At 41.8% G+C, this 27,292-nt stretch overlaps 1 protein-coding gene across 6 annotated transcripts in view; it reads left to right on the top strand.

Annotated features, from left to right (window-relative positions):
- Positions 1-20,209, top strand: part of LOC147326083 (putative E3 ubiquitin-protein ligase HERC1) — a 43,381-nt gene extending 23,172 nt beyond the window's left edge. For 3 of the 6 annotated variants that reach the window (XM_086301003.1, XM_086301001.1, XM_086301002.1), the window contains exons 39-80: positions 851-1,139; positions 1,487-2,247; positions 2,610-2,823; positions 5,510-5,679; positions 6,317-6,400; positions 7,124-7,310; positions 7,393-7,520; positions 7,646-7,854; positions 8,074-8,333; positions 8,452-8,504; positions 8,604-8,801; positions 9,338-9,503; positions 9,605-9,854; positions 10,328-10,556; positions 10,643-10,917; positions 11,416-11,543; positions 11,718-11,845; positions 12,185-12,412; positions 12,669-12,796; positions 13,015-13,214; positions 13,326-13,431; positions 13,556-13,687; positions 13,839-13,937; positions 14,078-14,251; positions 14,340-14,624; positions 14,728-14,793; positions 14,905-15,030; positions 15,123-15,261; positions 15,481-15,662; positions 15,893-16,048; positions 16,141-16,263; positions 16,351-16,453; positions 16,698-16,867; positions 16,957-17,095; positions 17,184-17,353; positions 17,469-17,638; positions 17,868-18,033; positions 18,132-18,208; positions 18,305-18,557; positions 18,716-18,868; positions 19,245-19,550; positions 19,655-20,209. In XM_086301003.1, the coding sequence (XP_086157129.1) occupies positions 851-1,139; positions 1,487-2,247; positions 2,610-2,823; positions 5,510-5,679; positions 6,317-6,400; positions 7,124-7,310; positions 7,393-7,520; positions 7,646-7,854; positions 8,074-8,333; positions 8,452-8,504; positions 8,604-8,801; positions 9,338-9,503; positions 9,605-9,854; positions 10,328-10,556; positions 10,643-10,917; positions 11,416-11,543; positions 11,718-11,845; positions 12,185-12,412; positions 12,669-12,796; positions 13,015-13,214; positions 13,326-13,431; positions 13,556-13,687; positions 13,839-13,937; positions 14,078-14,251; positions 14,340-14,624; positions 14,728-14,793; positions 14,905-15,030; positions 15,123-15,261; positions 15,481-15,662; positions 15,893-16,048; positions 16,141-16,263; positions 16,351-16,453; positions 16,698-16,867; positions 16,957-17,095; positions 17,184-17,353; positions 17,469-17,638; positions 17,868-18,033; positions 18,132-18,208; positions 18,305-18,557; positions 18,716-18,868; positions 19,245-19,550; positions 19,655-19,840 (7,766 nt within the window). In that variant the 3' untranslated portion in view covers positions 19,841-20,209. The remainder of the gene's footprint in view (positions 1-850; positions 1,140-1,486; positions 2,248-2,609; positions 2,824-5,509; positions 5,680-6,316; positions 6,401-7,123; positions 7,311-7,392; positions 7,521-7,645; positions 7,855-8,073; positions 8,334-8,451; positions 8,505-8,603; positions 8,802-9,337; positions 9,504-9,604; positions 9,855-10,327; positions 10,557-10,642; positions 10,918-11,415; positions 11,544-11,717; positions 11,846-12,184; positions 12,413-12,668; positions 12,797-13,014; positions 13,215-13,325; positions 13,432-13,555; positions 13,688-13,838; positions 13,938-14,077; positions 14,252-14,339; positions 14,625-14,727; positions 14,794-14,904; positions 15,031-15,122; positions 15,262-15,480; positions 15,663-15,892; positions 16,049-16,140; positions 16,264-16,350; positions 16,454-16,697; positions 16,868-16,956; positions 17,096-17,183; positions 17,354-17,468; positions 17,639-17,867; positions 18,034-18,131; positions 18,209-18,304; positions 18,558-18,715; positions 18,869-19,244; positions 19,551-19,654) is intronic. The other 3 variants (XM_086301006.1, XM_086301005.1, XM_086301004.1) reach the window with 2 other exon arrangements.
- Positions 20,210-27,292: the final 7,083 nt, after the last annotated feature.

The following is a 27,292-nucleotide window of genomic DNA, read 5'->3' as shown; positions in this document are numbered from 1 at the left end:
ACGTTCCAAAAATAATGCGCGATAGGTGAAATCCACGAAGTAGCCAACTTTATTTTTTTACAATTATTATAGATGTTTTAAGGCTGTAAAACCCCTCACTACACACTTTATACACTTTTCTCAGACAGGCATGAATATGTTCACACTTTTCTCTCTTGTTTAAACAGTCTCAAAGTTCAAACCGTAGAAAAATAAGTCCAGTATTATAGAATGAAACCAAAGGAACCCGCAGGGACAAAACATTTCGTGGACATTGTTGTGTTTGTTGGGTAGAAAACTTACAAACATACAGTACAGCACTTCAGAGTCACACTGCTAGCAATCGAAGATTGTAAATTTGACAAGTTGAACGCATTCTGTACTGTACAAGAGACACAGCACGAGATTGGCTGTAGACCATTGTCAATCAATCAAGACGCAGAACACAGTGCGCTGGAAAAACCCCAAAAAATAAAAAATAACCATGGAAAAGTCCATACAAAAAAATCCGAGAAACAGCGAGGCCGCAAAAGGTGAACCGCATTATAGCAAGGGACCACTGAATCTGTATACAAATGTAGTGATGTACACCAACTGCAGTATTAATTAATCTTTAAACAAGCTGCTTTCCCCACACTGGTCTATTTATTTATTTCAAAATAATACTAACCCCTTATATTTATGCTTTATTTGTAACTTTTTTGTCCTTATTATCAATATTCACTTGAAGTCCATTTCACTTGTTTAGGATTTTATTTAGGTTTAAGGATTCATGATCAACTTGCAGTGGGATACCAGGAGTGTGTGGCACTTGTTTGCCAAATGGATGTTACGCTTTGTTTTACTGTCAGTGTCTTATGTTCCTCTGCAGGCCTCAGTGCGTCACACAATGAGAAGGAAGAGAACGACAAGGACCTGACTGGTGATCACACAAAGGACGTGCTGTCACACTGTCGGTGTCTGTCTGAGGCCAAGCTGGCTGCTCTTTGCACTGAAGTGTGGCCGGTATTTGCTCTGATTGGAGGAGTCGATGGCGGTCTCCGTGCTGGAGGCCTCTGCCTGCACAAACCCAGTGGGCGTCGAGCTATTCTTCTCGGCATTCTAAAGGAAGGAAGCTCTCTCGCCAAGCTACAGTGGGAAGAAGCAGACCTCTCTGTCAGGTATTACAAAATGAGATCATATTCCCACTTACTTCTGATGAATTTATTTCTCTTTTTCGTAAATGACGATTCTCATTAACCTCCATGAAATGATTCTTATATTTTCTTGTCTTGGTCCTTTCAGCATGTGTATGATTCTACTCTTTCCCTTTCTGTTAGTTTGTTTTTCACTCTCTCTACAGTCTAACATTTTTACTTTATTTTCATCATTTAGCCTGCTGATCTTACTTTTTTTTTTTTCTTGCTTCTTCCTCTTCATTCTTAAATCCATTAATCCCTGTTGAATCCGTCCTGGTATCACTCCATGCTGTATCTGTGGGTTCTTCCCATCCTTCCCAATAACTAAGCTCCATGAATTCTTGGTCACCCAGCGACACGCCGATCATCTCACTGGATCCCTGTGACATATCCTGCTGTGATGTCACCCGCCTGGGAGGCCTCAAACCAACAGTGTTGTTAGATCTGATTTATTTGATGGGGCTACTGGAGGAACAGGGTTGGCTAGGTGCTCACGTGCCCCCGAGAAGGAAGTACTCTGGGGAGAACATCAAAGAATACCTGGATAAAGACATACAAGATGATGTCACGTGGCTGACAGAAAATGAAAGGAAAAGGGAGCAAAAAGATGAGAGTGTCTCGTCACCATCCTCAACCAAAGATGCAGCAAAGATCACTGACCTGCAGGAGTTGACCTCTCAAGCTCAGCCTCTGCAGACATTCCAGACTTCCAGAATGGATGCCTTTGCACTTGAACTTAGGGCACTCAGAGTGTCATACCTTCTCACTGGAGGTTTGAAATCCCTGACTGTCATTTTTAGCTGTGAGAAACTGTCAGATCTGCTTCTAGTGCCAAAACATGAGCCCCCCAACTCCTCGGGGAGTTCCCTGTCCAGTCCAAACTGTGACCAAGCTAAAGCCGGCAGTAAACAGTGGGATGAAAGTGCTGAGCTGAGATCGGTGCTGCAGTATGTGGTGCAGAGCATGGTGAAGTGGGCAGTCAGACACTGCCCCATCAAACAGACTGTGTCTCTTGCTGATTTGGAGAGAGTTCAAGTCATGATATACAAGGGAGCTGTTAAAGGACTGCAGGAGGACAAAGACAACAAGGGTATGTCAATGTTTATATTCACCAGACAGAAAACACTTCATAGAAAATATATAATGCAAAACCTACATGCTATAAATATTTAATCATTAAGCCTTAATAAAAGACCATAGTTACTATGTTAAACAGACTATAGCTACAAGGTAAAAAACTATTGTAGTATGTTAATGATCACTGTTCAGACCTAATATATATTTGTATCTTAACTTTGAATTTTTCTTATGATGAACTTGACCCGGTTCTACTGTTAGACTTGAAGTTTACCCGTGCTTGTCACCACTAATTTGAAAAAATAAATAAATAGAAACATTTGTATAGTAAGAAACTTGGAGTCATAAAAACCTTCACGGTTTCTTTTCCTGCAGAATCAGGCCACCACTTGTCTTCTCAGCCCATCTCCAAGTCCTCGAGCTCTGTGTCCTTGTACAGCGTGGGCTCCGAAGGCACTGCTGTCTTTGGCCAGTCAAACAGAGCCTCTGCCTCATCCTCTAACACAGATTTGGCATCCTCTCTTCCAATAAATCTTCAGGCTGACAGCCTTGATAATTTTAACCCTTTCCTTCCCATCAGCCTCCTCCAGTGAGTATAAATTGTGACAAATATGTTATTTTAACTAGGGATGGGTATCGTTTAGGTTTTATCCGATACCAGTACCAAACCGGTACTTTTGAAACGGTGCCGGTGCTTAAAGAATGGAGAACACAAACTTTGTCCAAAAACCTACCATGTTCAGCTGTATTTTTGTAAAAAGATAACAATGTTAGCCTTTTCTGCAGCTATGGAGCATATATGGCATCACTCTTGGCTGGAAGCAGTGCTTAAACAATGGAAAAAACACAAACTTGATCCAAAAACTTCTCATGTTTAGCTGTTTTCCACTTTTTCATTTTAGCCTTTTTGGCCAGGGTGAAGGGAGTATCTGCCATCAAACAAGAAGACAGCCGCATGTAGCTATGATGATGTTTGCTAGTTCACCTTACATGCATTAATGTAATAACGTGGTTAGCCTACTCAACGTAAATTACACACGAACAACATTAAGCTACTCACGCAGAGAAGAATGGCTGCTGCTGCCATCATCATCCGTCATCATTTCTGCTACACTGGCAGGGCTAGGGGCCAGGACTCTCCTCTTCGTGTTTTTGGGGGATGTTGCTCCAGGTCCGATAACAGGCACCACACCCACAGTAGTAGTGCACGGTGTGAGGTCTCGCAGCAAGCTATCAAATACGGTGCATTTCTCGGCTTTTATCAAAATGCTATACGTCGCCAGGTGTTTCATCAGATTCGAGGTGTTACCTCCTTTGCACAGTATCACCTTAAAGCACTTGTTGCAGGCTGCTGAGTTTGCATCTTTTGCTGTGAAGTACAGCCAGACTTTTGACCGCTTCGCCTTGGGCATTTTTAATCTGTAGCTCTGCTCTAAAAGAACATGCGTACCTGGGCCCGCCTACTATGCTTGCAAAGGTAAAATGATTGGCTAGAATCCAAAGTGTGTGACATCTCAGGAAAAAAAGCACCGAAATAAAGCACCGAAATGTGCACTGCTTTTCGGTCTGGTTACTATCGTTTATGTCAGAACTGGTGCCATAATGGCACCGGATACCGGTACCCATCCCTAATTTTAACTTGATTTAAAGTGATTGTGTAATCCACATGAAACACCAGGTCTGGTAACTTCTCTGACAAATATCACAATAATTAGTCTTATTGTCAGTAGGGCTGCCACGATTTGTCGACTAGTCACGATTACGTCGACTATCAAAATCGTCGACGACTGATTTAATAGTCGACGTGTCGTTTGAAGCTTTGTAAGATCACAAAAGACGCAGGAATAATAGCAGGATTTAAGAGTGTAATAACGGACTGAAACAGAAGATGGCAGCACAGCATGTACAAGGATGCCAGCTGCCGTTAAACCCCGAAGAAGAAGAAGCAGCTGTGTCCCAGAATTCATAGCGCGGCCCAGCTTAGTTTCCAACAATGGCGGTAGTTAGTTTTAATATTACTCTTATTATTCTTTCTGGGTCACAAAATAAACGTTTAACATATTTTCAGGCGAGAATGTAGCTGTGTAAACCTCAAATATCTGCTCAGTTTATCAGGACACCACATATTTTCAAAAGCGCTCCGACGTTTTCGGAGACGTCTGTTACCCACTAGCTCGATAGCGAGCCGGGAGCTAGGCTCACTAGCGCCGTGAGAACACCGGACTCCCGGCAAATTGTTTTCAAACCCACCGCCGTCTTTTGCGACTCAGGTTAAATATATATGAGTCACTTAGATAAATTAAAAATGTTATTGTTTGGCTTTTTTTTTAGTATTTTATTTGTTCCTGAGTAAATCGGTTTGGCTGAGATTAAAGTTATAGTTTTTACACAGCTGAATAAATGTCAAGCAGACAGCTGATTATCAGAAGTGTGAGATGCTGGAGAATATACTCCGGTGTCCTGTTATATTTTAGATAGCAAGGAGTTTATTAAACTTTACCGAAACAATCTGCAAATTTCATTAAAATTGAATAAACTATCATCTTGTCTTTATTTTTAGTTAGCACCTTAAAAGCTTAAAGCTGTAAGCTAATGATAGTTATATAAGAGCAGATGCTGCTGGTGCAATAAGCTGTAGTTTTACGTCCAGTGGATGATGATCTGATTAGTCGACTAATCGCATAAATAATCGGTGACTAGTCGACTATCAAAATAATCGTTTGTGGCAGCCCTAATTGTCAGTCCTCATGTTGTTGCTGATTGCTGCAGACCTGTGTCTTTTGGCAGCAACAGCTATTCTGAAGTCCAGGGAATGGGTGAGTTAGGATGTGTATGGAAAACTGAGTGAGAGATTTTGCCTGCACTCTCTTTAACCAAGGCTGCAGCTCTGCCTGCTTGTTCTTCTTCTAACTCAACCAGCTGACCGTAGTGTCAGTGTTACGTCTGCTTTCAAGAAGCAAACAGAAACACAGCTCTAGTCACATGTGTTAAAACTGCAGATAACATTTAAAGCCCTCACTTTTGCTTGTTTTAACAAGAAGAAGGAGAAGATTTTGACCAAAGACTTCAGAATGATATAGGTTAATATAGATGAATACATAATTAGTTTTACTGTGACTTTCATATATATATAGCAGTGAATCAGAATGAATAAAGCTCAACTGATCCTTTCATTTACTTAATATGTTAAATGTCTATTGAAAATGTAACCCTACTGGTGCAGCGCTGCTTCTGCTTTGTCATTACTCTACATGCTGTATCCTCACTTCCTCTAGGCACATGGTGCTAACTCGGTTCCCTACGCTTACGGGACTGGTTAGCACTCCCCCTGTGTTGCACCCTTGCTTCAGCCTTGCCAGCTCTGCTTCTTGTGATGCCTTCACAGAACAGCAGACTAGCTTCATGGAACCCGGTCCCTGCAGCACACAGGCCAGAAGCAGCCTGGGTAAGAATGAGCACAGAGACAAAAACCCACGAGAAAAAAAGTCATCTAATTTAAGAAAAAGATCACATTTTAAGGATTCTGATCAATAATGGAGTGTGTAAAAGAAAATGTCTTAGTGTCTCAGAGGTTTATTCAAAGGAACACAGTAGATCAGTAGTAACTGAGTTGGAATCGTCTGTCTTATGCATGGTTATAAATGTTTAGCCTTTGGTCACAGCAGACTTGCTGCTCAAAACAGCATGTGTTTTGCTCTGCTGTTAGTCAGATATTAATACTATCAAATGCATGCACTCACATGCTTGAATGGCACCTTTGTTTTTCATTGTCATTTATGTTGGTGGCATTCTGAGCTAGGTCCTTTAGACTAAAGGTCTCCTCTGTGTTTCATATCATGGGATAGAGTTGGATTAAAGGGCTAGTTGACTTGCAACTTTAATCATTTATTTTTACAAGCCTGCAAGAAAGTGGAGTTCTTTACATAAGATGAGGAGGCCTTTCATAATCTAAACTTGTAAGAGGCAGCATAAACAAATAAAAACAATTGCTAAATTACACATATACTTCCCGAAATGGAGCTGTGGGCTTGTTTTTGTTTTCTGTTCTTTTGTGCACTTTTTCTTATCTCCTCAATCACCAGAACGGACACAAATGTTTGTCACCAGTCGGTTGCTAGAAATGGGATTCTCTATGAGACATATCTACTGGGCCATGGAGGCAGCAGGTACTGCTTTGTGTAGTGTGTCTGATGCCACAACATTTTTGCTTCATGTGCTTTATCTTCTTAATAGCTGTCCTTTTACTGCATGTTTCAACCTTCCTGTAGTATCTAAAATAGGATAAGTGTCGTTTTGATTGAGAAAATTCTTTTTTCTTTGATAAGAAGTTCAGTTTTCTAGTTTTGGGATTTTCGTGTTGCTGTTCATTGGTGGACATCAACTGAGACTTTCCAGTTTTTCAACTGGGTTTTTGTGAACAACCCACACCTCAGTGGCTCCCCACCTTAGCATTACAATTTACTCATCGGTTTAAGATTCTCTTCACCACTTGTGGAAAAGTTTTTGCACAGTTCACTTTCTTTAATTTGCAGTATTTCATAAAAATCTCATCTTCACAGAAGATTTGCTTTCATAAAAATGGACCAATTCACAATATATTGTTCTCATATGGTACACATACATTATGAGCATGTAAGCAACTTAAAGTATACGAATATTGTCACATTTTTGGCACCACCTTTTTTTTCATCTAAATTTTAGACCTTCACCCTTTATATCACAGATTTCACTCTCTTGTCACACTTGCGTGTGTCAGATGTGCCTGGTGATCTCAGACTATAAACAGTAGTGGTCGCATGGTGATATCTGACATGAATTAGCAATGCAGCACTCTGCGATGCATCTTTTCCTTTTGAACTGACAGTTCAACTTCCCTGTGGTTCCCCCAGATGTAGCAGGTGACTTGGACTCACAAACCATTGAGGTGTTGGCCAGCTGGATGCTAGAGCACCCTCTGACTGAGGAGCAGCAAGTAGCTGAGTCACCAAGACCAGAGGGGGCTCCTGAGACTCCGTCCCCAGATGGGCCAGAGACAGTTCAGTGCCCCGAGCGCCCCACCAGTCACACCACTGAAAGGTGAGGGATCCAATGAACATACACTCAGTACATTCAGTACATTTAATGAGTACACTGACAGCCTCAGTTATTTCATTTACAGCCTGTTGCCCGGGCTCGACTGGATTGAAAGGGAGAACTTCTTGGATGTCCACCTCACTAGGAACAGACCTCCTCCGGCCCGGCGGCAACGCTCAGGCCCCACTCAGAGGACCTCGTTCCGAAGGGCAGGTCAGACACAGAGGAAAATCAAAATGAAATGCAAAACATTTAAACTATGTTCAAAGATCAGCTGCGGACAACAGTTCCTTTTAATATATTGTATTTTCAATTCTAACAAAACCTTTTATTTTCAGACTTGCCATCACCCAGCCCCCTGCCCCAGTTGTATCAACAGCACACAGCTGTCAGTGATTGGCCGGAGCAGGTAGAGTTTCACCCTTACTCTGCTGAGGAAGAGTCAGAGCTTGGCTACATGGATGATCCATACCATGAAGAAAGTTACGAGGACCTCCTCACCCCTTCATTCTTCAGCTTGGAGAGAGACACACTGCAGATAGTGGAGGTGACACATAAGCACTTAATGTGCATGAAAAAATATCATTTTAATCTATCTCAGTCTCTTTAAAGACTTTAATAAATATAAGTGACTGAATTGATATGCAGTTAGTCCAGTTAAACAAAGATTTGACTTTAATGCTTTTTGACAGTCCAAGTCCACATGCATAACTTTTTAGGCTCTTCTCTTACTGTCCTTACATGCATTTTACTATGCCCCTTTTAGGCTGGAGAGGAACACAGTCAGATGGTTAAATGTGAGCTGTGCAACACCCTCACCTTGCAGTTTAACAATCACATAAAGCGACGACACCCAGGCTGTGGGCAGAGTGCTGCACGTAAGGGCTATGACAGCACTGGGGCCTACGTGGATGTTTGGTTCAAAGGGGAATGTGGCTCCAACTTCCCCTTCTACCTCCTCTGCAGCACCTGCAGGGAAAAGTACCTGGCTGCAAATCCAAGCAATCCAAACTCCAAATATGAAAGGTACAGGAGATAATGTACAGATGGGAAATGGTAGACTCATGGAACATGCTCCACATGTATTTTGGATTTACTCTTTTTCTCACTTTTCATCATTGTTGTGTCCTACTTTTTGCTTTAGGGTTAAAGGCCTGACATCAGATTTAATTGGCCAGATGGACAGCACATCTGATGGTATGGAAGGTATTTTTTATCTAGCGTGAGGTACAACAGAACAATTATCTTTGACTTTATAATGAATATACAATATGAATGGTCCTTCTGCTTGTGTAGATGACTGGGAGATGAGCCACCAAGATGAGTATGACACAGAGAAACTGACAGGACTGGAAGATTTTGGGCTCCTGCTCAGACCACTCGGTTTGACTGAGAAGAAGTTGGTACCAGACCCCATTGCCTTTACAGAGCCAGATCCACTTGGAGCGCTAGTTTACAGTTCAGCTTGTCCTTCAAGAGCACCTGTTCCCAAAGGTATTATTTCATTTTGTTTTGTTATACAAAGAACCAAGTGCTGTAGTTTTTTAAGTTAAAACAGAATTACAGAACCTTGATGCATAAAATGATGTCTTTTAACAGGTACAGAACTGAAAAACAAAATGATAAAAAACAAAAACGTGTCTGCAGACTTGTACATAAACTGCCAGGCATTCACAAAGAATCAAGCCATAAAGACTCAGAAGCTTACTGTCCACTGTTTTTTATATTTTGGTGAATGGTTTGCTAAGTTTTTCGACTTGTAACACACGCCCACATTCCTTCTGTGCATGTTGGCAGCAAGACCCCAGGATCAAAACCTAGTTTTATTCACTGCTGGGTGGTGATTCATCGCTCACTTATCATAGCGCGACATCTGAAACACAAACAGTACTTCCAGCTGTCTGTTTGGATCTAGGATTGTGAATATCTTGCACACCCACACTACATAAGTGTTCTTAGGTTTTACCGTTCCATTCAAAATCATGTTTTTCCTTTTAATTAAAATGTTTTTACGTATTTCTTCCCAATAGGGAATGCCCTTGTCGAGCAGAAGACCTCTTTGAGCCTCGGACAGCAGGCAGTATCACTGAGGGACTCTCATGATAGACTGAAAGCATTAAGGAGAGTCACATCCACAGCCCAGATTCTGCTTGCTTACAGCATCGTGATGAGAGCGCTGTCCCAGACTGCCTCAAGGTTAGTATGATTATAAAATCAACAACATTTTCTGTATTCTTTTTTTAAATTTATTCTTTTGCTGAGTAGTTTCAAGAGTCCTTTCCTATTGTCATCTTCAGTGCATCAGTGAGTAGCCAGTCTAATGGACTTGAGTCCTTGGGTCTGGCAGACATCCGTATTCTGGTGCGTTTGATGACTTTAGCGGCAGGTGGCAGGGCTCACACCTGGGTGGACGGTCGGTCCAGTATGAGAGGACTGGCGACAGATGGCAGCAACTCCACCTGCCTCACTTTTCTTACCTCAGCCATTGGCAGCGTGGTGTCCCACAGTCCTACTGCTTACAGAGAGCTGGTGGAGATATGCACTCAGGTTAGTTTTCTCCTGTCAGTCTGCTGATTATAGATAATTCAGGTTTCTGAGTTCTAAAAGCTTGATAAAGTCATGTGATCTTGTTTAAAATCAGGTTCAGTTGAGTCTTATGTGCAATTTTGGTGTGTAGAAGGTTTAAGTAATTATAGCCTCCATGGACATCCAGTAAAGGATGTCCTCTTTAAATCTTTATTGATGATCTAGCTGAGTGTTGTCTATAGATAAAGATAACTCAAGTTATACGAGAAAAGTAAAAAATTAGTGTCCCAGTATTTTGCATGAGTCACCAAAAAACGGAAAACAAATACAAATGCTAATAAACTTAATCCTATTTTTTTATTTCATAACTACAACACTTTACTCTTGTTTGACTGAACACAAACATCAAAACAATATTTGTTTATTAATATGGTTTGCCTGAACTTCAAGTAATTCTAAAAACGTGAACGTATGTTTAACGTTATTTCTGTTAGGACCTGATGGCAGCAGCTACAGGGGTTAATATTGGAGCCATCAGTGACCCACAGCAAAGAGCATGCCTGAATGCCAGCTTAACAGCTGCAAACCCGGGAGCCCAGCAGCAGAGGGACTATCATGACCAGACGCCGCCAACGTTCCTGGTCACACAAAGTCTGGTGTCCCTGCTCACTGAAAAGAGCCATCACTGTTACACCCCAGACAAAGCTGAACACGAGACTAATGGTGAGAGAGAGCCTGTTTGTTGTACTGGATGCACTGCGTGTAATGATTTAATGCACTGTTACTAAAATAGCTCTCCTCTGGCTCAGATGCAGGAAACCAGGGGGGCTCTTCCTCTTTGACTCCCTCCTCTTTGCCACACCTCAGTGCCAAAGTTGGCCCTCTGGAGCTGGCAAATGCATTGGCAGCATGTGTCCTCTCTGCTCGGCTAACCAGTAAACACCGCCAGTGGGCAGCACAACAGCTGGTGCAGGCTTTGGCTGCCACAGGAAGGGACAGTTCTCATCGACCTCAAACATACAGCGACTTGGCTGGTGACCTGCGGAAATGCCCCCTTAAGAGACTGGAAGGACATTATAACAAGGTGAGTCATATGTGCATCCTTTTTTTGTTGTTGTTGTTTTTTGTGTGTTGTGTAAGATGTGTTTTGTGGTTTGTTTTGCTGGAAAGATTGAGTTTTAATCTTCTCTATTACCATAGGCCTGTTGCTAAAAAAAAAAAACCACCACTTAGAATATAAATGATTACACTCACAGCTGTAACTATGACTTTATAATACCTTACACTGCTTGGGATCTTGCATTTCCCAGGTAAATGTGAAGTATATAGTAAAATGAGTTTGCATGTTCTCCCTCTGCCTGTGTGGGTTCACTTCCAGGTACCCACATCAAAGACATGCTCAGTGGTTGATTAGTAATTCTGTCTCTGTGTGTTAACCCTGTGATGAACCTGCCTCTCGCCCTGTGATAGCAGGGATAGAGTCGATCCTCTTGTGGCCCTGAATTAGATAAGCAGTTAAGAAGATAGATGGATGAGTGGATGTAAATCAAAAGTACATTTACACTGTTTCTCTTCTGTTTAGGTGGCCAGCTGTTCCTGGAGCAGTGAGCAGAGTTTGTTGGCTACATGTTCTCAGGACAAAGTGGTACAGCTATGGAGCATTAGCCACAACACCGTGGAGCTACAGACCACCTTCTCCTGTATTACCAGGTTATACTTTTTTGTAGTTTTGCATTTTATACACAGATTTCTCATTTTAACTACCAAATCTAACAAAGCCTTAATTTACATTTCAAAGTCTAATATACTTGCTCATAAAGTTTTAATTATACTGAATGGACTGGTGTTGCTGTAACGTGTCCTTTTTCCCGTTGATACTTGCAGTAAGACAGACCGATCAAGCAGTGAGAGGGCTGGCAGATGTCATCTCATGTCTCCTGTGTACTGGAGTACAGGGGGGAACTTTTTGGCTGCCCCCGAGAACAAACACATCAACATCATGAACATTAGAGGTAGTTTCTACAAGTCTTTTGTTTTTCAGATTTTACAGTTACTTGCAGCTAATAATAAAAACGTAAAATTTATATTTATGTTCTGTAATAATGTCAGATTAATGAAGAACTCTTTCTTTCAGTACTCTGCATTTTATATTAAAATTAAAAGGATAAAATAACTATATCATAATAATAAAAAAAATTAAGAATTAAATTAATAGAGAAAATGTAGAGAAAATTCTCACTTTCTGCAGATGAATATGACACGACTGACAATATCAAGGTACATTATTCTGTGACCTGTCAAACAAAAACACAGACTTTAGCCCATGTGACTGTGTTTCTGCTGCTTTTTAGGATCGCTCTGTCACGTGGAGAACCAGGGTTCTCGGGTCACTGCTCTTTGCTGGGCTCAGGCCTTCAGTTTGTGGGTGCTTGACCAGTCTGCAGCCTGTAAGAATAGACCCGCTGAGAGCCTGTTGGTGGGACGGCTGGATGGCTCACTGTGCTGGCTGCAGGTCACAATGCAGGAAACAGACCTGCTTGTGAGGAGCACTGAACTCACTGCCTGCCACAGGAACGAGGGTAAGGAGAGTCTTACACGCAACTGTTGCTGCTTAAAAACAAAGCTGGTGACCAAAATTGAATCAATATATTAACAGGTGTTGAATCTGAGACACAGCTAAACTGTTCCTGCTTTAATGCTATGCTAACTGCCTGCTTGCTCTAAATTCACAAATATAAATTATGAAGACTTACAGACTTAAGAGTGATATCTATCAAATATTCTTAGTAAACTCTCATCATGCAGAGACGTGCAATAACCTCATATGTCTTCTAGCTCCCCAGTGTGTAGCCTGGCACAGTGAGGACAAAGCGTTTGCAGCGGGCTATCCCAGTGGGAAGATCCTGTTGTCCACAACAGAAACTTATGAGAACGAGCAGCCTGTAGTGCTGTCTCTCTTCCAGGTTTGCCATCCACACTCACTCTAACTGCGATGTATTAGTGAGCACTGCAGAAAATTTGGTCTCGATATTGTGGCAGTTTTATGGGGGGGGGGGGTTCTCTTTTAAAAAAATATAAAATAATCTGTCATGTTTTTTCTCTTTTGCTGTGCCACATGATTTCACTTTCCTAACATGAGATGCTTACTGACTGCTCATCTGCCCTGCTCTTTACGATATAGGACAGCGTGTGCTCCTTAAAGTGGGACCCCACAGGACACTTGCTGCTCTGTTTGGGGAGGTCAGAGGTAGTAAAGGTACTGGGACGCTCTGGGAGCTCCTGGGTGACCCTCCACAATCTCTTCCACACCAGTACTGTTAACATTGCCGAATGGTGTCCACTCCCTGGAAGAGCACCTGATCCCAGACTAATGCTGGCCGCGTATGTTTAATACAGTTTTGTAACATTTTAGAGAAGAAGAAGAAGAAGAAAAATTCAGGTAGGTTTCATGCTGATCATTGATTTCTGTCTTCCTTCTGTGTGGTTCGACAGAGGTTGTCAGAATGGCTCTGTGTATGTCTGGACACTACCACAGGGGGGCACTGTTGTATCGTTGCCCAGCATGTTGAACAGCCAGGAGAGAGACACTGAGACCAAGGTGAGTTTGGATCTGCTGCTAAAGCTCTTTGGTGCTGTTAATTTTATTTCATTGCTTTCATAAAGTCACCTGTTTGTGTAACCAATTTTATCTTATGAAATCATCTTTCTTCTTCTCTTTACAGCAGGATAGTGCAAAGTGTGCATTTGTACTTCATGGCCACATTATGGCTGTGAAGTCCCTTTCATTTTGTTCCAGTGGATTAGCTCTAGTGTCTGGCGGGATAGGGGGTCTACTCAACATCTGGTCCTTACAGGTCAGAAAAAAAGATTATTTCTGTTTGCCCCTTAAATTAGTGCCAACATCCCTAATTATTAAGTCCATCTGCTTTGTGTGGTAACGAAGGAACTGCTTGCTGTGATTCACTGCAAAATTGTAATCCATGTGTTTCTTTCTGCTTGTTACAGGATGGTTCGGTGCTACAAACTGTTACCGGTTTGGGTTCAGCTGTCAGCACTACGTGGATACCAAACATGGGGGTTGCTGCCTGTTTTGGAAGGTCAAAGGTAATATGAATCCCTCAAAGCCCTAATGTGTGGCTAGTATATCTCATTTATTTCTATATTTATAATAACGTTAACATCTATAATCATTTTAATTCCCTCAGTACTGCTTGGGTAAAAATATCTGTTCTGTCATTTCCCAGGATGTTTTGTTGATCTGCTGCACCCCTGACTGGATCAACCAAAATCACGTGCTAGCTTCCTGTCGTATGGTCCTCAGAAGCCAAAACGTTTCGGGTCTAAATCGGGCACCTTGTTTGGCTGTCTTCCTGGAGAGGCTGCCCCTGCTGCTGCAGCAGCAGTACAACTATGAGCGGGTAATTTATTTAAACTGCATGTTGAAGCTATATTGGAGCTGTTTCATGTTCTGCAACTGAGACATGACTTCGAATGTCTTCTCTGCAGACCCATGTGGGAGCTGGCGACCAGCTCGTCCACAGTGCCTTCTTGCAGAGCCTGGCCTCCTTGACAGTTGGGTTGTACTTGGAGAAACACCTGTGCTGTTACCCACACCCGCCACACCACACTTACCCCGATGCTCACTCCTGCCCTCCAGAGTGGACCTGGCTAGTCACTTACGCCACCACAGTGCGCAGCGCTGAGGCTATAGCCAGTGGCACTGCCTTCCCTGAAGCCTTCATTGTTTCAGCATTTCAGGATGTGCAGGACAATAAAATTGCCAAGGCACTGGTGAGCAGGGACATTCTGTTTGATGCTGTTGCTTTGTCTCTATTATATTATAGTCTCTCTTGTATTGACTTCTTGCAACTTTATGCTCTCCTTTGTCCTTTAGGACAATAACAAGTGGAGTTTCAGGATGGATGAGCAGCTGATGTCGTGGGCCACCAGTAGACCGGAGGTAATAGTTGTGCCATTCTTAAAAACAATTCAGGTGTGAAGGAAACGAAAAAGACAAACATTAGGCTGTTCGATTGACTGAAAGTGCTGTGTGCCCTCCTGTGTCTCTAAGGATTGGCAACATGGGGGAAAGACTGAGGTGTATCTGTGGGGCAATGGACGTTTCGGGCAGCTGGCTGGAATGGGAACCAATCTTATGATGCCTACACTGGCACCCTCTCTGTTACAGACACAGCAGGTACTGTTTCACTCAGGGTGCAGTCTTTGTTCCTGATTGCTGCTCTTTTATAATGCTACTTCACTTTTTTGGGCGATTCAACTGTCTTTCAGGTTGTGTGTGGTCAGAACTGTACCTTTCTGCTCCAGTCCAATGGGACTGTACTGGCTGTAGGAGAAGGACAATATGGCAGACTGGGCCAAGGGAATTCTGATGATCTCTATGTTCCAACTATTATCTCTGTTTTTCAAGGTAAAGTATTCCCAAAGGGGGTAAGAACCAGTCGGCGCTGGTCTGCTTTTGAATCTCTCAGTGTTTTGGTTTTTTGTTCGGGGTTTTTTGTCCTCAAGAGATTGGAAGGAAAACTAGTTTCCTTGTAGTACTGCAGTTGGATGTATTCGCTTGTAATTAGGCTTAACTGTTAATTTCCTCTAATTTGTATCAGTCTAATTTACACTTGTCTGTGGGCAGGGTACGTGGTGACACAGCTGGCGACATCTTGTGGGTCAGACGGACACTCGATGGCCCTGACTGAGACTGGGGAGGTATTCAGCTGGGGAGACGGAGATTTTGGAAAACTGGGTCATGGCAGCAGTGAAAGACAGAGGAGACCCAAACAGATAGAGGCGTTGCAAGGAGAAGAGGTCGTTCAGGTATCGAGGAAGTCTTTGCACCAAACTTGTCATGTGATATTTTAATGTTTTTTTCAATAAAGCTAATCATGAGTTTATTGTATTTTATTAAATGCAGCCACTGTTTGATTGCAGTGCTTCTTACTTTGTAGCTTTAAAAAAATGAATATTTTCAAAGTTCACTGACTGAGTGAATTTAAACACAAATATTTGTTGTCATAGATGAATTAAACACAGCTTTGCTTTGTTAGCTCGCTTGTGGCTTCAAGCATTCTGCTGTGGTTACAGCAGATGGGAAGTTGTTCACCTTCGGTAGTGGTGAATCTGGCCGTCTGGGTCAAAGGTCGACATCTAACAAAATGCTACCTGAAAGGGTGGCTGCACTAGAGGGATATCATGTTGGACAGGTAAATCATGGACAGCATTGGCTTTGAATGTAAAAGACTTTAAATGTCAATTTTTATACTGAAAAAAATCTAACTTTGGTTACGTTTCTCAGGTGTCATGTGGTCTCAGTCACACTTTGGTGGTGTCTCTTGATGGCATGGTTGTGTGGGCATTTGGAGATGGAGATCATGGTAAATTGGGAACTGGTTCTTCCACAGCAAAATACTACCCTCAGGTAGGTCAGCGCTACCAAAGATTCACTTTTAGGAATCCTGGAAGGACAAAAAGTTTATGTTTGTGTTATTTTTTTTCCTGTTTGTAGAAAGTTGAGCAACTTTGCAATAAGAGAATTAAGAAGGTCTGTTGTGGAACTCAGTTCTCTGTGGCCTTGGCCTGTGATGGACATGTCTACACATTTGGTCAAGGTACATTTTACTGTCAAATTCAAACATGTTATGTAAACCCAACAGTGTTTGCATTATTGGTTGAAATATTCTTTGCAAGCTTCCCTAAATCCCCAAAAGTTGATTCTGTGCATCTGGATGTTTTCAGTGGGAGACTGAAAATGCTTCCTTACCTGAATGATTGAGCGTACATCAAAAAAAATTTAAACTTCCTGCTACCAAGGAAACGAAAACTTACAAAAAAAAATTGCATTACTTTTTTCAGAGCGTGCGATTGGCCTGCCGGACTCCATGCTAAAGAACAAATCCTGCCCCCAGGTGGTGCCGTCCCTGGAAGGACTGTTTATAGAAGACATTGCTGTGGGCTCTGACCATGTGCTCGCCATGTCCTCCACTGGAGACGTCTATGCCTGGGGCTGCAACAGCAATGGACAGGTAATCGGCGTGCTCTGAAAATGACAGGCTGTGCTTACATTGCAGATTTTAACATCTTGCCATGTTGTGTTTTAATGCGTGTGTTCCAGCTTGGCCTCGGGCACACCAACTCAGTGAAAGAGCCCACGCTTGTCGCAGCCCTCCAGGGTAAAAACATCAGGCAGATCTCTGCTGGCCGCTGCCACAGTTCGGCGTGGACCACCCCCTCTACCTCGATGAAGAACTCAGGTACAGACACATACGGCGTTACATTGCACACACTATGATGGATGAATGGAAACACACCTGGTACTGCATGTTTTACTTTTATCTCCAGGTGGCTCTGGAAATTTCCAGTTAGGCTTTCCACAGTCAGTCCCTCCCCAGTACACCACTCTGAAAGACTGTAGCCCTGATGTTCTCAGCATGCGCCTCAGGGTACTCTACCACTTTTCTGATCTCATGTACAAATCCTGGAGGCTGCTCAACCTGGACACCAAAAATCCGGTACCTGTAATCCCCTTTTTTGCTCTTTTTTAATGTGTTAAAAGAGTAATAAATACTTCCTGGCAATAATTGTGCATCTGTTCCTTTTTATTGTCCCTTCCATCCTTATATGCAGGTGTCCACTTCGCGCTATAATTCAGGAACAACAGCCATTATACGAGGGGAGCTCAGAGGCCTTCTATCACCCAAGGTCAACACTCTGCCTCTTGTGCGCTCGATTGGCAGAACAATGACCCAGGGCAAAACATATGGGCCTCAGATCACTGTAAAACGGCTTTCCACAAGGTAAGAATGACCATGACATTCAGCGTGTTGGCAGCATGTGAATGTCTTCAGGAGCCAGCTGGTGGAAAAACAGGACTTGGCCAGAACAGCTTGCTGTGTTTCCAATTGGCCGGCCAGGATTAATAATGGAATTTCAGGGCTTTTGTTTGGCACCTTTGTTGTTTTGACCTGTTACTTGTTCTGTGTGCCCATTAAAACGTCATATTCCCTCACTCTTACTCCTCTGCAGAGGGCGTTCGAGCAAACCCATCTTTGTGCAGATCGCAAAACAAGTGGTGAGCCTGAATCCTCTGGAGCTGCGGCTGCCGTCACGAGCCTGGAAGGTCAAGCTGGTAGGAGAGGGAGCTGACGATGCTGGCGGAGTGTTTGATGATACCATCACCGAGATGTGCCAGGTGGGGATGAAAGCCGCACATTAACATCAGCGATTGCTAATAATGCAGGCTGGAACGTTCTTTACTTTAACTGATAAATGGTAATGTGTTTACACCAGGAGCTGGAGTCTGGTGTGGTGGATCTTCTGATTCATACTCCCAATAGCTTTGCAGATGTGGGCAGTAACACTGACAGGTGCACATTTAAAATAAAAAAAATAAAAACATTTCTGAGTGTTTTAGAAGTGTAACAGAACACACAGCCTCTTGTACTAACTGAGTATCTTCACAGGTTCCTGCTTAATCCAGCGGCGCACTCGGATGATCACATGGTCCAGTTTCGCTTCTTGGGTATCTTGATGGCAGTGGCCATGCGCACTAAGAAACCTCTGGACCTTCATCTGGCTCCTTGGGTGTGGAAGCAGCTTTGCTCGATGCCACTCGGGGGAGCTGACTTGGAGGAGGTGGACCTGCTCACCTACCGCAACCTCCAAGGCATCCTTCACCTCGAAAACAGTGAAATCACTGAGGACAATTTCCATGTGGTAAGATATTGTGTGAACTGGGTTATTGCAGAATGAATTAATATTAATGTTTCCTTTACGCCTTCCTCCTGAGCTTTGTGTTTTTTTTCCAAGTCCTTTATTTCTCAACCCTTCACCTTATTCCCATTATTATTCCTCTGTGTTATCTCCCTCTGAAGATGATCCCACTGGATTCATTCATGGCCCACAGTGCAGATGGAAGGCTGGTACCTGTAGTTCCCGGAGGTCAAAACATCTCTCTGACCTTTGGCAACCGGACTGAATATGTGGAGAGAGCTCTGGAATACAGACTGCATGAGATGGATTCCCAGGTTTGAAGTGTTGTGGGATGATTTGGCTGTGACTGGCAAAAATGTAGTCAAGTGTTAACATGAAAAAAATGTATCTGAGCATGCAGCCTGCAATCATACTGATCAGGTCGCTTATTTTATGCCTATAGTTAAGAGTAAATGTTTCATGTTACAAAAACTTTTGAGTAGAGTTTTGTATTTCATTTATTTAGTACATTTTTGTTTCAGTTCAGTTTATTTGTGTTTGCTTGTTTCATTTTAGTTTAATTCTGCTTCATTTTTTGTGCCCCGGTCTGCCCGCCAGCTTCCATTAGTGCTCGCTGCTCACCCTGTTTGTTGTTCTTGTTGTTCTCGTCCCTCAGAAGTATCAAAGCTGAGCTTGTTCTGTTATGTCCAGGTGGCAGCAGTGAGAGAGGGCATGTCTACCATCATCCCGTTGCCCCTCGTCTCCCTGCTGACGGCACAGCAGCTCGAGCAGCTGGTCTGCGGCCTGCCAGAAGTCTCCGTCGAGATGCTAAAGAAGCTGGTGCGTTACCGCGATATCACCGAGAGCCACCAGCTCATTTGCTGGCTCTGGCAGAGCTTGGAGGAGTTCACGAATGAGGAGCGGGTGCTTTTCCTACGCTTCGTCTCTGGCAGGTCCAGGCTGCCCTCCAACCTGACTGATATCCCGCAGAAGTTCCAGATCATCAAGGTGGATAGGGTAAGGAGATCACAACCAGGTGACGAAGCTGGTTACATGAACAAATACCAAGAGTAAGATTATTAAGGTTTGCTTTTTTTTTTCTCTCTGCTGCTCATATTTAGCCCATCAACGGACTTCCAACCGCTCAGACCTGTTTCTTCCTTCTTCGCCTGCCCCCTTACACGAGCCAGGCCATCCTCGCCGAGCGCCTGCGTTACTCCCTTCACAACTGCCCCTCCATTGACATGGACAACTACATGCTGACTCACAACACCGACCCAGCAGACAGCTCTGACACCGAGGACTGAAGCAGAAAGCTCCAGACTCCAACGGGGTGGTGAATGTTTTTCTCCGATGCCATGCACATTATGCACTGAACACAGATTTTTATTCACCAGACTTATACGGTTGTGATGTTTATATGTTGGTTAATTTAAAGATATGCGTAGATTTGAGTTTCTTTTCCAGCTGTGACAGATGTTGTAATTATTGCAGTGCTTATTCTGAATCAAAACTACTACAGGGAAAACAGTAAGATTTTTTTTAAAAATCTACGTGAATAAGCCACAGTTAAGGAGTTAAGGTGCCTGTTGTTCGAAAATGTGTAATAATTTATTGACCTCTGAAACATACTGTAATCAGTAAAACTGTAAAATAAAGAGTGTTTAAATAAGGAATATGTTGTCTAAATAACATTTTCAAGTTGAAGTAATGTAGGAATAAAAAACAAAAGATCAAATGTACAGATTCAGATTTTGAAATGCACATATGATGTATTAATTAAGTGAAAACAAACTGGTTTATCTTTGTTGTCTTTAAATGCACTTTAAAAAGTTTGGAGATCAGTACAAATGTTAAATGTAGATGCAAAATATAATGTGATGTGTAGAATTGACATATACCATTTGCGATAGAATTTTAAAAATAGTTTTAAAGATAAAAAGACATTTTCTGAAAGTTTGATCTTTAAGAGAAAATCAGAGGTCCAGAGTAAAGTGGTATTTAGAATCCCCATATATTCCCTGTAAAAAGCTCTATATGGGAATATTATCACTTTGAGCTTCAGATCAATTTATTGACGTTGAAGAAAAGGTCAGAGGTCAAATGTGAGATGATATTTTAAATCTTTAAACAGTACTTTCTATATGTTGACAATACCCACCAAACTTTAAGTTATAAGGCTTTTTTGGGTAAATTTTTAATCAATAAATAATTTAACTGACATTGAACGTTTGTGGATGCAAGTCGAATTTTAATAGCTTTAAATCCCTACAGGTTTACGTTTTATCACAATTCATCCAAAACCTTTGGAGCTGTTTACAGGCAGAGTGTTACGCATGCACGCGAATGCCACCAAAAACCAAACCTCTTTGGTAGCAGTAAATATCTACATATGCCAATGCAATATAAATCAAGTACAAATAAATAAATGGATACAAATACATACATGCATGATTGTGATTGTGAGTTATGTAACCTATTCCAAGGTAACTGACTGACAGCTCTGCTAAACTGCACTGAGACCGATGTGTTTAATCAGATTAGATTATTAGATTAGGATAACAAACTTCATTTTTTAAACAGAATTGAGAAACAATTTCCACCGCCCGTTACAAGAAGAACTCCAAAGCTCTGAATAAAGCTACACATTTGTAACAGAATCTAGCTGAAAACACAGTTTCAAGTGTAGTCAGTCAACTTTCTCTAAAACAAACAAATCCTGTGAAGAATTATGGGGCATTAAAAAAGTACAATAAGAAACAAAAAGTAGTTCCAGTGAGGGTTTCTGCTGAAAATGATGCACCTAAAAATATTTTTATAAAAATCTTCTTTAACTGTTTATCACACAGAAAAATTTTTTTCTGTGTAAGGCCCAAATATCAATGGCATCAAACTGGTTCGGTCATTACAACAAGACAAGAGTCCAGACAAGTTAGTGACTTAAACTGTGTTTTCAGCTAGATTCTCACAATACTAACTGTAAGCACGCTGATCTCTGGCCATTTGTAATAAATAGTGAGAAAAACAGTGCCACTATAGAGGATGGTGCATCTGTGTCTGCGTGATGGACCAGTTTTTCTTAGGACAGAATAATCTCTGGGATAAAGATGATGTGAAGTAAACAATAAATGCCAATGGGGGGAGCTAGAATACTAAAATGTGTGCTATTTCCTGCAGTCATTTCTATTGCAAGCTAAAACACAAGTAACTCAAAAGAAACACAAAATTACTGATTGCTCTCACATTTACTGGTGCGCTAGCGGATGGTCATATTAAACCCGCCCACAGTTTCAAACAATTGAGCTCAACATGCCCGAACCTCTTTATTTTTCAATTTTTAAATGTTTGGTCCGTATGATGTCAGTGAGAGTAGATATCCCTAATTTGGTCATCACAGGCACACAGCCTTGGCTGTGAACACAGACAGTTGGTTGATTGAGCAGCATCACCAAAGCTGCTTCATTAAAAAGTCCAAGAATTAAAAACAAACAAACAGCTGGGAATGAAAGTGTAATGGTTCCTTTTAAAAGTGTTGGCAAGGTTTATGGACAAAGCACACCACAGCCCAGGTATGGTAGGTCCAGGTATTGTTTGTTGCATGTTTACTAGGCTGAGTCAGTCTGCTTCTTCAAGCAAACTGGCCACAGTGCCCTGAAACAAGTCCAAAATTTGGACAGGTAGGTATTAGATTGATGTAGACAGGATAGATATTAGACTGCAAGACATAACAGAGACAAGTCACTATAGGTCAGATTGGAGATGGATGAATAACTCAAGGGGAAGCAGACTTCATGACTCTCAGAATTCAAAAGTAAAAAAGCAGAAAATAGCTGACAGATGTGCGTGATCTGAATTCTTCCACCTTTGCAGAAAATAATGCGTTAATGTGGGACTGCATACGAGAATAAAACACAGATTGAAAAAATATGGTCATTTCTTTCATTTTCATTTGCATTAACCTCTACTTGAGAAAAAAAATAACAGAGAAAGCAACAGCTTCCCGATTGTACAAAAAAAAGAGATCTTAATCCGGTTCCCTTGGGTCTAATGTTGTCCTGAGTCAGCACAGCTGGTGCGTCTGCAATCTGTCTGTGCTGGTGTGAGGTACGTCTGCTCTGACCTTATTACCCATCTGTTTTCCCTGTGTGCTGTGTGGCCAATAAGGCACAATTCAAGTCAGCAGCCCTGCAGCTGAGAGGGGGAGCGTTTCTCATGAGAAGCCTCGCCAGATATAAATAAAAGCGCCATCTATCAACATAACAGGTCCGCAAATTTGAGAAGGCAGGGCAGGAAAAAAACAAAAACCAAAAAAGCACCAAGGACTTGTTTCACAGATTTGCTGCAGTTGTAGTACTCTAATGGATATTCCTGTGTGGAGGTAGATGTCATTTCAGGTATTTTGTATTTAATTCTCTTTGCAGATGGTTGTAGAGGCCGGGGTCATTTAGGGAAACCCAAAAGGACATTAGACAAGTAATCACAAATGAACATATCCTGTCTGGAATTACAAGCTGGAACAATGTAATCTTAGCCAAAAGGGGATTATCTGGATATGAAAGGTACTCTGAACTCTGTGCCGAAAGAAACAATTTATCTTACTATATGTTATAAACCAAAAAACTAAAACATGAGAACTACTGGCAGGTGATGTGACATAATTGGAAACTGGTTCCTTGCTTAGATAACCCGGCTAAACTTTGCAAATGCAGGACAGTGTTCCCCCATCCACTTCATATAAATTGCTTCTGATATCTTTTAGGTATGATAAGGTGGAGCAACACAAGATTGGAAAGGTGGTTTTAGTGGTTGTCGTGTTTTTTCTAAATGTTCTTAATCAAACATTGTAGACATGCAGTACTGCCTATCACCACTGGAGGGCAGTCTGATTGTTGCACTTCCCACTGCATCTACCAAGTTCAAGAAATCAATTCGAATCAGGGGAGATCATTAACACACACACACTAACACAGATCCTGCATAGCTGATGATGCATTATCACTGTTAGCTAATATCTGTCACTGTGTTTCTGCTAATTTGATCAGTACAAATAGATGACAACCTGGATGAGCTAAAATGACTCCAGTGACAGACCTTTTCAAACCTGAGCAACAGTAGCACACAGAGCTCTGTGGATTCATGCACTTCTAGTTATGGTCAAACCTTTTTTTCCCTACTAGCCATAAGTGCAGATGGATTTAGTCTGCATCATGAAATTATTTAAAAAGAAAGAACCGCTTGCATGTCACCGCTCTAATTAGGTCACCTACATTTGTTTCCGCCCAGGTGCAAACAAAACATGTACGCCGAGTTTCAAAAGGAACCCTTGGATATCTCCCAATTTAGCCACATTTTTCATCCATCGCAAATCACAAAAGGGAAGCCAAGACTGTTTTTTTTTTTTCTTTTACTCTGCCAACTCTGTCATCCACAAATCGATTGTTTGATTTCAAATCCACACTGGTGGTGCACAGAGGCAAAACTACAGTTTAAAAAACTGCATTATGAAAATAGCAATTTGGAAACAGAGAGATTTGTCTTGCATTTCTCCCTTTACTGTCACTGCCGCCAACCATGCACTTCATATGCCTTAAAAATAGAAGCCATTTGCTTAAACCAGTGCACCACCACAGATTAGCTGTTGTGTGGATATTTGACCCTTTAAACTACTTTAAACAAACAGTTCAGCAATTTTACAGACTGTGCTGAGGTTTTTCTATCTGTTTGCTTCCCAGGAACCAGACCTTGTAATTTTTAAAGTGTTCTTGAGTAATAGTTCTCCTGGGTTTCTGAAGATCTTTTTGAATTTTTCTTTGGACTTTGGCTGCTTTTTCACTCACTCTCAGTCTAATCTAGAGATAGGTACAACAGTGAGTGTTTACAACCAACTGTAAAACCCGGTAGAGACTGTGTCACGGTTTGGGACTGCATTTTAGCTAGTGGTGTTTGGGATATGGTGGATTTTATGAATGCAAAAAAGCACCATTACATTGTGAAACACCTGGAAAGCACCCGATTGGCAACTGGCAACTACATTTTTCAGCACGATCCCAAACACTTCACCAGTGTGCACACCTTGGATAGACAGAGTCTGCACCTCAACATTACTGAAGCAGTTCATATTTACAGGGAATGAACAAGAGGCAGCCAACATCAAAAAAAGAGCTTTGAATGTCCTCCAGGAAGCCTGGAGAAGTATTATTGAAGTCTACTCAAAGGAATTACAAGGAAGCTAGCAGCGTTCATGGTGGGTGGCTTAAGACAAAATTAATATACTAAAATCATTATTTTTCTTTGTTTTCTTTTTTACAAAATAGTTGATGTACAAAAGACATCAGAGGACCACCAAAACTGGGAGGTAACTTTATCATTACCTTTTTATGTGTCTTTTCACAGTGTTTTTAGTGCAAGTGTGTGAGACACGTTAACAGTAATTTTGAAGCTTAACCAAGTTATGTGTACACATCATATTTTCTGCTCTGTTAGACTGAGGTGGCAAAGGATGTTTAATAGATTTTATTTTCATTTATAATAAAAAAAATCATGCCTCTGGAGAACAGAGCAGGTACCCATCCTGAATTTTTAATTAGTCAAAGGCTGGTGTGACCTATATAGTCTCACTGAAGCAAAACAGGAGTGACTGGTCATCTGATCCTCCACCCACTAACACCCCCTCCTGTTCCCCTCCAAAATCAGAGAAGCCCATTTCATCTCGGTAGTGAATGAATGGAGGGCTGCTTTGAAAACAAGGGCACTTGGGTGCGGGTCAATGAATCGCTGAGTTAATGTGCTGATGTGACGTGTGCCTGGGCTTGTTTGAGTGTACAGGCTGACACCCTCTCTTCTCTCATTACAGGACAGGACAGACAAGGTGTGACCCGTGTCCCTCTGAGATACTTAAGACTCTGGTACGGTTTCAATCAGTGATGTCATGTGTGTGTACTTGTCTGGTTGCCAAATTACAGTCGGGATGTTGTGATATGTGCCAAATAGGTGACAGGAAGGAACTGAACACATGCACAAAGGTGTTATCTGTCATTTCAGACCCATGATTTGATAAATACTGCATCTGTGCAGTAGCTGTGTATTTTGCAAATACACCTATTACCTGGACCATTCTTAGTTAGACAAATAATGCTGCTCCTGACCTTTGTCATAAAGTTACAGCCAGCATGAGCTGGTGTAGTTTAGCCTAAAGATGGGAAACAAACTTCACCAAAAGCATGGAAAGATATGCGCTTGTGTGTAAATAGTTTAGGGGATGTAAAGTCAGTCAAATACACACTCTGATTTATAGAAACAGAACAACTCAACAACATGACACAGTCCAAAGTGCTGACCTTTTATCAAAAGCCCAGTGCCGTTGAGAACCTGCAGGAGACACAAGACCAGATCTAAGGGCCCACCCACTTATCCTGATAAATTGTAGCATTCGTTGAATTGGCATGGGTTAATTTGCAGCTTGTCATCTTTAACATTTGTCTGTAAACATATTGGACACGTTATGAAGTTTGCATTAAATGCGATAACATGCTCAACAATGTTTCCCAAACTTGTTGTGTCCCAAAAACTGCAGTTATTTAGCCAATTGAGGCAGCATCCATGCTAAACTGCCAAATTTACTGTGGACCAAAGGTTTAGAGTCTTTACAGTCTGATAGCAAAATATATGTGGTCTCGAGAGATAATTTATCCAGGGTGGTGGGTTTGTTTTATAGAAAACCCTTTTAAATTTAAGGAATAGAGGAGTAGAGTGAAACATTATTTGGGGTGTAGCCACTTTGGCTAACAGGTAGGAATCAACTAGGCTGCTAGCTTAATTCAGCTAATCAACTAGCTAATATTTACTGCTGTCGACTGAGGAGTTGGTGCTCTCATGAAAACGCCCTTTTTATGGCAGTTTCCCTCGAATGGCCTGCGGAGTGACAAGCCAAGGTGTGTCAGGGAACTTAAGGAGGATTTAAGTGACACAAGGTGGGAACCTGGTGAGACTGCTCCGATTAATAATTCAACAGTGTCTGAAGGGGCAACACAATCTCCTCGTACTACTGAACCTTTCTGGAATGAACCAAAATACGACTCTAAAACAGGTATCAAGTGTAGCTGTTTAATTCATTGGGTTAAGTAGATTTTAAATGGCTATTTTTAAAGTGCTGGTTTGGTGTGAATAGCAGTATCATTCTATCAGTCCAGCACTTTGGTCTTGCCTAACAGATGCTGAAAAGCAAATTCAATGAAACTTTATGTTCTCAGGCTTTTTCAGCCTTTTCTGCATCTCGTCCTTTAGTGACACAGAGGAAATAGTCGACTAAGACGATGATTCTGGCACGCCACATCTTCACCACCATCGGTCCTTTGATTTTTTTCCCCTAATAACCTTGAGTGCGTCTGCTCTTACACTGCGAACCTCTCAACATTTCTCAGTACCACTACGCTGGCTTCAATCTAATTTCCCCATGAGCGTCATCAGACAAATAATCTCATCTGAAAATGAGACTGCCCCACCACTTTGGCCAACAGCTGCAGTGACAGCAGATCTCATTTCAAATACATTAAGTATTACCTCCAGGCTTTTAAAAGTGACTTGATCTTTTTTAAAATATAATTTTACCTCCTATTGAAAATGGAGTTTTCTCATATAGAAATAACATTTTAGAGGACAGCGTTGCCTGAAGCCAAACACCACCAGGACATGAGCAATTATGGATGTAGAACTAAAGGATAGAGGATATAAAACTGCGAATAGTGCCTCCTGTTGTGTCT

This window comes from Aulonocara sp. 'chitande type north' Nkhata Bay, linkage group LG7 (genome assembly GCF_057382095.1).
Source record: "Aulonocara sp. 'chitande type north' Nkhata Bay isolate Kocher_YH1m ecotype deep benthic linkage group LG7, A_spYH_male_GT1.1, whole genome shotgun sequence".
Classification (NCBI taxonomy): Eukaryota; Metazoa; Chordata; class Actinopteri; order Cichliformes; family Cichlidae; genus Aulonocara; species Aulonocara sp. 'chitande type north' Nkhata Bay.
This window is presented reverse-complemented; position numbering and strand designations above follow the sequence as displayed.